The 8,712-nt window shown below is 33.5% G+C and overlaps 1 protein-coding gene across 1 annotated transcript in view; it reads right to left on the reverse strand.

The window, feature by feature from the left end:
• LOC102601987 (uncharacterized protein At5g03900, chloroplastic) overlaps positions 1–8,218 on the reverse strand; it is a 35,563-nt gene extending 27,345 nt beyond the window's left edge. Inside the window, exon 1 of the mRNA XM_006339968.2 lies at positions 7,079–8,218. Within this exon, the coding sequence (XP_006340030.1) occupies positions 7,079–7,465 (387 nt within the window). The 5' untranslated portion in view covers positions 7,466–8,218. The remainder of the gene's footprint in view (positions 1–7,078) is intronic.
• Positions 8,219–8,712: the final 494 nt, after the last annotated feature.

Here is an 8,712-nt window from a genome sequence, read left to right on the forward strand (position 1 = left end):
ATTTTTTATTTGTTTTTTAATTAAGTTATTTTATTTTTTTGTTATATTATCTTTGCTTGTTTTTCATAATATTAATTATTTTAAACTTGAACATGAATTTTGAAAAATATAGTGGTAAAAGACCAATGTCGGAAAGAAAAAATAATAGGGGAGGAGGAAGTAGTTCTAATTCTAAAAATTTGCCACCTCCTAGATTTAGAATTAATACTAATGATTATACTCATGTTGATGAAACTTCTTTTACACGAGACTCACGACCTATTGAATTTAATTCCGAAAATGAAGTAGATCATGAAACTTTAAATAGATGTTTTACTAATTTTGAGGAAGAATTAGATGAGGAAGTAGAAATAAATGAGGAAGATGATGAGACCCCTACCCCTACTAGTCCGGCTACCGAATTACCGGAACAAGATGAAGTCCCTTCTTTACCTACTTTTTCAAAGACCGTTGTACGTGTTAAAAGATCTTTAGTATGGAAATTTTTGGTACAAAATGAGGAAAAAACTACTGTTACTTGCACGAAATGTAAATTGATCATGAAACATGTAACTACGGGTACACAAGGGGGAACGGGACGACTAAGAACACATTTGAGAAAGTGTAATAAAGAATTTGCTCGCCTAGATGATATAGAAAGGGCTAATAGAAATGGAATACCCATACCTGAAAATTCTATGGGAGTTGGAGGTTCTAATATGGTTCAAAGTGAATTAAATATGACTATCCCGGCTAGCCGAAGCACACACCGCACATATAGTAAAGAAAAAGATCGTAGAGAATTAGCTAAAATGGTTGCTGTTTGTGGTTTGCCTTTTTCATTTCCTTCACATCCTGGTTTTATTCAGTATATTCGGGAATTGTATAACCCAGATTATGAAGGTATTCCAAGAAGTACAATTAAAAGTGATCTTTTTAAATATCAAAAAGAATATTGTCATTTTCTTCGTTGTTTATTTGCTTATTATGATGGTAGATTATCTATTACTTCTGATATGGGACGTAGTCCTAATGGTAATGATTATTTTACAATTACTGTCCATTGGATTGACCATGAATGGAACATGCAAAAACGAATATTAGGATATAAATATGTTGAAGAAACTAAAACCGGTGCTTATATAGCAACAAAAATAGGCCTTGTTTTACAATTTTATGGAATATGTGATAAAATAATGAGTGTCACTTTAGATAATGCTTCTAATAATTTGAAAGCAATTGATTATTTAAAATGTAGACTTTGTCCAATTGATAATGATTCTTTTCATATTAAGTGTGCCGCACATGTGTATAATTTGATAGTAAAGGATGGTGTTTCTCAATTTGGAATTTCTTGTGAAAAAATTAGACTTGCTTGTAATTGGATTTTTAAAGCTAAAATAAAAGCTAGAATTACAGAATTTAAAAATCGTTGTAAAGAATGTGGACTTGAATATAGAAAAGTTCCAAAAGAAGTATGCACTAGATGGAATTCTTTATTTGAAATGCTTCAAGTTGCTTATATTTATCAAGAGCCGGTACAATTAGTTTTTAATGCTCATAATGCGGACCCGAATTTGAGAATTGGCTATGAAGATTGGGAAAATACAAAAGAACTTATTGAATTTTTAAGTGTTTTTTATAAAGCAACAAATGCTGCTTCTGGTCAATATTATCCAACTATTTCTTCTGTTTTAGTAAATATTTGTGCTATTTCATCTGAATTTGCAAAATATAAAGGAAAAGATCGATTTGAAAATTCCCTTGCTTTTATGATTGAAAAATTCAAAAAATATTTTTTCCCTATTCCTCAAATCTATTTGACTGCTACTACTTTCAACCCAAATTACAAATTAAAAGGTGTTGAAAGAATGGTTGAAAAGATTTATGCAAATTTAGAAATTAGAGATGATGAAACTCCTAGTGTTGAAGATTGTAAAAGTAGCATATATATAAAAGCTAGAGAGTTATATAATACATATAAATCTATGGAAAAAAATATTCCAATAGTTGAACCTCCATCTTGTAAACCTAGAAGCGATGATACGGATGATTGGATGGATGATTATCTTGAGCTTGAATCATCTACTAATAATGATTTTGATTTATATTTCAATCAGGCACGGGAAAAGATTAGGCATGAAGAAGGACAACTTCAAGCTCCAATATTAGTATGGTGGAAGAATCGTGAAAATCAATTTCCGACCCTTGCTAGGATTGTTCGAGATGTGCTAGCGATTCAAGCATCATCGGTCGCTTTGGAGCAAGCCTTTAGTGCGGCGAGATTTATGATTGGAGATCATCGATATTCATTAGCAAAGGATAGTTTGGAAATATCGGTGTTGTTTCGAGATTGGATCAATGCCGAAAGAAGAAATACCGGACTGCCACAATTAAATAGCCAAATAGAAGACGAAATAGATGAAATTATTTGGTGATAATAGTGATGATGAACATGGAAGCAATGGAAGAAGAACGATAAATACAAGTTCCAAAAAATGTTTCTTTTGAAATGATACAAAAGTTACGAAAAGATTTTAAAAAAAGTTTCAATTGTTAGTACAATAATTAATATTCAATACCTAGATTATGTACTCTTTGTCTCTTTCTAATATTTGTATTGTACAATTTATTTATTTGAATAAATATACGGCTATTCGCCTTGATTTTTTTAAAAAATAGTCTCTTATATTATTTTTTTTGATAAAAAAAATAGTCTCTTATATTTAATCCAAGTCATTTTAGAAATTTAATTTTCAACTATTTTAATATTAGTTTAAACTTTAATATAAAATTGAATTTTACGGTTTAAAATTTAAATTCAATATAAACTTTAAAATTTAAACTTTAAAGTCAATTTTAAACTTTAAAGTTTAAAGTTTTAAACTTAAAATTCAATTGAAACTTTAAAGTTTTAAATTGAAGTTTTTTTTAATAAATTATAATTTTATTAATTAATAATATAATATTATATAATAATTAAAGTTAATAAAAAAATAAAAAATTACCGGTACACAATGATCCGGTAAGAACCGGTTCTGGTCCGATCCAAACCGGTTCCTATCCGGTAACTAAGGGACCGGACGGAACATTTGGAAATTTCCGGTAAAACCGGTTCCGGTAAGACCCGGTTCCGGTAACGAGGACCGGTTCCGGTAAAACCGGTTCTGTTGATCCGGTCCTGTCCAATTGCCAGCCTTACTCCCTCCATCCTAATTTATAGTTCAGCTATATTAATTATTTTTCTTAGTAGGGTTGTGCCATCATTCCTAACCTACTCATATAATTTTATTTCTTAGATTGTGACCAATTTTAGCCATCAAATCCAAAAATCCGACGCATGAGTATGTTTCGGCCAGTTACGATGACTTCCCAGCTTAAGATCTGCTCATCTCGTGATTTCAAGACGATCCATATATCTTATACCAGATTTCGAGTACTTTCCAGCAACCAATTGCATTGTTTCTGAAAGATCTTAGTTTTCCTGCAGTGTTCTCTTTCGGTTTCAAATTTACTTTTGCCAAAAAAAGGGTATACTCAAATATTTGGGTTGGATTATAGTGATATGGTTGTCGTTCTCCATTGGCCTTTTAATTAGTAGGACATTAAGAATGTTTTTCTCCATAGTGATCTCGAGGAAGAAGTATATCTCATGGGGAGGCAAGTAGCCTTGTATGTCAATTGTGCAGGTCACTCTATGGTGTGAAACAATCTTCTCAAGCTTGGTTTAGGAAGTTCAATAATTCAAAAATTTGGCATTACTTGTAGTGGAGCTGATCACTCTATGTTTTGTCAACATTCTGCATCAAATACAATATTTTATGAGAAGACTAAGCACATTGAGATTGACTGTCAATTCTGTGAAGTTGAAAGATCAACTCACCAAGCCCCTCATCGTTTATCGTATTAATTACATTTGTAACAAGCTAGGTGCATATGACTTGTATGCACTAGCTTAAGGGGGAGTGTTAGAATAGGAATAGGAATAGGAATAAGAACAAGAATAATATATACAATCCTACTTAGAATAGGAATAGAGATAGTATATAGAATCCTACTGAGAAAAGGATGTATTGTAGTGTCCTAGTAGGAAAAGAAGTCTAATGTTGTGCGTATAATAAGGTCTCAATGTAATAATGTAGATACACAATTCAATAATATTCTTCTCATATATTCCTTCACACTTGTTTTAATAATTGTTTTTAAGTGTTAAATTTATTCTCTTTCCTTATATGTTTTAATTTCTGACATCAATGATCAGTTTAGAAGTTTATTGCTCCTGGTTTATATATATTTATTTTCCACACATGTGCCTTTAATTACTCCTTATTTCCCAGACACCTTTATAGTATCCATCCTTTCATGTCTCCTCACAACCCTTCACTTTCTCCTCTCACCACCTTATAACCCCTCCCCTTCTTCACCTCCTTACTCACCTCTTCCTTTTCAAATCTTCTTCTCTCTAAAGTTCTCTCCCATGGCAAAAGACAAACTTCCTTCCATTTCGCTCATACATACGCGCAAGCGTCTTCAACGCTCTCAGATTCATCAAATGTAAAGGTTGTCGGATCATCCAAGACCAACACAAAGAAACGGTCTATATCTCAATGTCAAGTAAGCAAAAGGCTCAAGTCAAAGAAACCAGGTGATGTCTTGAAGACATGCAACTCTTTTGGGGGATCACAGAAAAGAAAAGGTACTCTGCCTTCGAGACCAGGCCTATTGCCACCGGAAGGATCATAAATCTTGAACAACTTGAGGACTCCCACTGCCCTATAAGTGTTTTCTTCAACGCCCATAAATTATCTTTACTATTTCAACTTTGTGAAAACAAAGTGTTTTGCCAATATGGGTTGTTGAAGATAAAGGAAACTGAAGATATGGTACATGTTGATTCAATCAATGTGTACAATGAAGTTAGAGTCACACTAGGACTAGGCTACTTATATCGACTAGGTACTACTTCTTGTAGTCGACTAGGATTAGATTACGACTAGGATTAGGTTATTTATAATTGCAGTATTATTATAGTAGTAATAGTTATTGTAGTAGGACTCTAACTATAGCTAACTTAGGATTCTACAATTTACTCCCTATATAAGGAGTATGTACTCAACAATTTTAATCATCAATACAATCCTTGATTTTCTCTTATTCTTCATGTGAGAATTCTACATGGGCTACCTGATTTTTTATGGTAAGTGGTCTAAGAAGTCTCTTTCAAAGACCAAGGCAGCCCTAACTGTTGAAGACAAAATAGCGGATGTTCTTGCTTCTTGATGGATTAGAAGGTGGCAGAGATCAAAGGATACCCTGGCTAAGTGGAAGATGGCATGCAGAAGGTTAAAGAGCCAGTGAAATGTACGTCTCTCTAAAGGTACCATCACTGATGTGGGTAAGCTGCAGCAAGCTGTTGACAGCCTACAGCATGAAGGAGTCAAGTCTGTGAATGAAATCCTAGGAAAGTTGAATCAGCTGCTCGTGTGACTGAGACTTCAAACACGAAGCTAGTTGTTGCTGTCCAGAATTCGTACTCCACACTCTCCAAGAACATTGAAATGTTCTATTATTCTTTCTCTCTGGGGTGATCAACACCCTTAAGTATTTCCTTGGTGGAAATTAAGACTTCTAAACTGTTTCTTTTACCCCTCCTGTGGGTTTCTGTTTTGGGTTGTATAACCTTAACAGTACTCTATGGTGGCCTCTCTTGCACCCACCAGTTCCTTAACTCCTCTTCCTCCTCTGACTGCTAATCCTTTTTTATTCTGAAGGGGGAGAATATGCATGTAGCTTTTAAATTGCTCATCTAATATCATATGTGTATCTCTATCTCTAAGTGGTATTATTAATTTCCTATGAATATTTAGCTGCTTGAATGAAATTGCTTTTGTGTGCTTAAGTGTGTCTTAGACACAAGCTTGTTGTGTCTCTATGTGCCGTACATTTCATCTAGTATCACATGCAGGGTTGTTACCTATTGGGAAGAAGACTCAAGTCACTTAATATCACACAAGAGGCAAAGAATGAGGGGGATCTAAACATGAATCTACAGACATATATTCAGGGAGAGAAATCATCCTAAATACTCAGGGAAGTAAAATGAATAAACAATAAGTACCCCTTTGATTGTCATCGTAAAAAATGGGGAGATTGTTAGCCCAATAGATTCAATGATGAAAACTAACCATTACAAAATATTCGTCTTAGCAGATCAAAAAGGAAAGAAGTCTCTATCACAAGGAAGGAAATTTGCAGTGCAATCAAACAGTCCCAAGGTCAAGGGTCAAGGACGATATGCCAAGTCACCAGATCAGAAGTTGCCCCAATTACAAGGCAAAGATCCATCAATACATAGGCATTCAAGGATTCCAGAATCTGTCAAGGTTCTAGACATTGAAAGAAATCTCATAAAGTTACACAAGAAAGGAATGTGACTAGTGAGTACAATAGAAAGGAGAGAATTGGTAGCTATATGGGTAGAGGTTGTTGCCAAAGGTGAAACTGAAGTGATCAAGGGACTTTTTAGCATTGTACTTCAACAACTACACGGTACCCAAGTTACACAACAAAGCTCTAGAGAAACCCTTGTAACCCAAGGGAACTGGACTAGGCACCACATTGGTGATCCGAACCAATATAAAATCCGTTTCTACTTTACATTCTGCATTTACTTCACTTTTTATGTCCATTCTGTTGTCTTGAACCTTTTGCAGGATCAAAGTTGACTACAGGCTTACTAGACACCCCACCCCTCTTGAATAATCACTGATGTAGAAGCCATGGTAGACATTATAGTTCTCAACAATCTTTGAGAACTTTTTTGGTATACACTTATTTTCCTACCAGCATATTCTTGATGCTAATACTTTTATAAATTTTTACCTTATCGAAAAAATAAAAAACTTAAAGGGAACGAAAGTGGAAAAGGTAGCAATTAAAGTTGTAGGCACTTTGCATAAACATGATATAATTACATGAAAAAACTCAATTGATAAAATCCCAATAATTTTCACAAACCAAGCATTTGATTTTACAACGCCAAAAACAAATAACATTCACAAGTCAAACTTTTTCCCCATAAAATAAATGGAATATTTACCTCCAAGAAGCCATTTGTATCAGCAGCCAGAGCTTGCAAAGCTTTCTGAGCTTCACTCAACTGTAGACCAGCTTTACTAGCAACATCCCCAACTGTAACCCTCTTTCCCAATACATCAATAGCGTCCATAGCCCGCTTCCGTACATCAGACGGCAGCTTATCACTCTCCACAATCCCTCCAGTCTTAACCTCAACATCAAGACTGGCCCTAACTAAATGAACTGAACTCCTCCTATCCCTCAAACCCCCATTTTTGCTCAAATTCCAAGAATTAAAAGAGTGTATTCGTGAAGGTTTTAGGACAAGGGAGGAGGGTTTTTGAGAGAATAGGATGGATTGAATCCTGGTGGGTGTGACTGTGAAGAAGCATGTGGAAATGGCTGCCATTTACTATAAATATCTTCTTCTAAATCAAGACATTCCCATGGAAAAGAAGAGGTTTTTGAATTTGTTTCTGCTTCTCTTTTGCCGTCAACTCTCTTGCTGGCCTTGAATATGGAATTTGCTTGGTGAAGAAGGAGGAGGATGAATGGTTGGATTGGTGTTGTTTGGTTTGTAGAGAAAACGGAAAAGGGCCAGAAATGACTTGGAATATGGAAAAACATATAAATATATATAACCCTTCATCTATTTTACTTAATAAAATGACAATATCTTTTGATTATTTTGTTTGTTTAAGCTTCTTGCACAAAATGTACCCTCAAAACAAACATAAATTCTCTATCATAGCCCAAAAAGGATTACATTGTCCAAGGCTAGCAAATCCAAATGAATGCACTAATACGGAATATAGGTCAGTAAATATCCAAAAGTTTGTCACAAGACTTATCACATTGTAGAAGAAATATCATTATTATTTCGGAAAATGGTCAAAATTTCCCCTAAACTATGTAAATAGATCACTTATACCTTTCGTTACATTTTGGGATAAAAAATATTTTCATGTTATCCCAAGGGACCACAAATACCCTTCATCGTTAACAACAGTGATTAGGGTTGTTCATGGTTATGGTTATAGAACCAAATCGAACCGCAATCCGAACCAAACCGATTAAAAAAACCATTATTTGGTTGGATTTGGTTAGGTTCGGTTTTAAATTTTGAAAAACCGATATTATTTGGTTTTTATTTTACTAAAAATTAACCGCAAAAATAACCAAACCGAACCGAGAAGTTAAATATATAAATTTTATAATTATTTATAAATAAAATATAAGTATTTAGATAAATTTTAATTAATTTAAGTCTTTAATTTTACTATTTTCTGAAGCCCAACACTTAAATTTTAGCCCAACTAATAAAATCTTAAGTCTAAATCCCTCAATATTCATTACTTTAAAGATGGAAAAATTACATAAGTGAAGGTCTTTTATTTAATAATTACCACTTTTAAGTATACTTTTAATTTATTGCCATTTTTTGTCAACTTTTTAGCAATACTTACTTAAACAATTTTGTTCCTTTAAACTTAGCAAAAAGTGCTGTCATTCGCAACTTTTAGCAATACTACCATTTAGCCAAATTGTTATATATGATTAAAAGAATAATGTTGACAAATATCGTAAATATTTTTTAAAAAGTGTACACGTAAGTGATATTTCCTTTAAAGATCACACTTTCTATGTTCTTTAATA

The sequence above is a fragment of the Solanum tuberosum genome, unplaced genomic scaffold (assembly GCF_000226075.1).
Source record: "Solanum tuberosum cultivar DM 1-3 516 R44 unplaced genomic scaffold, SolTub_3.0 scf00013, whole genome shotgun sequence".
Taxonomy (NCBI): Eukaryota; Viridiplantae; Streptophyta; class Magnoliopsida; order Solanales; family Solanaceae; genus Solanum; species Solanum tuberosum.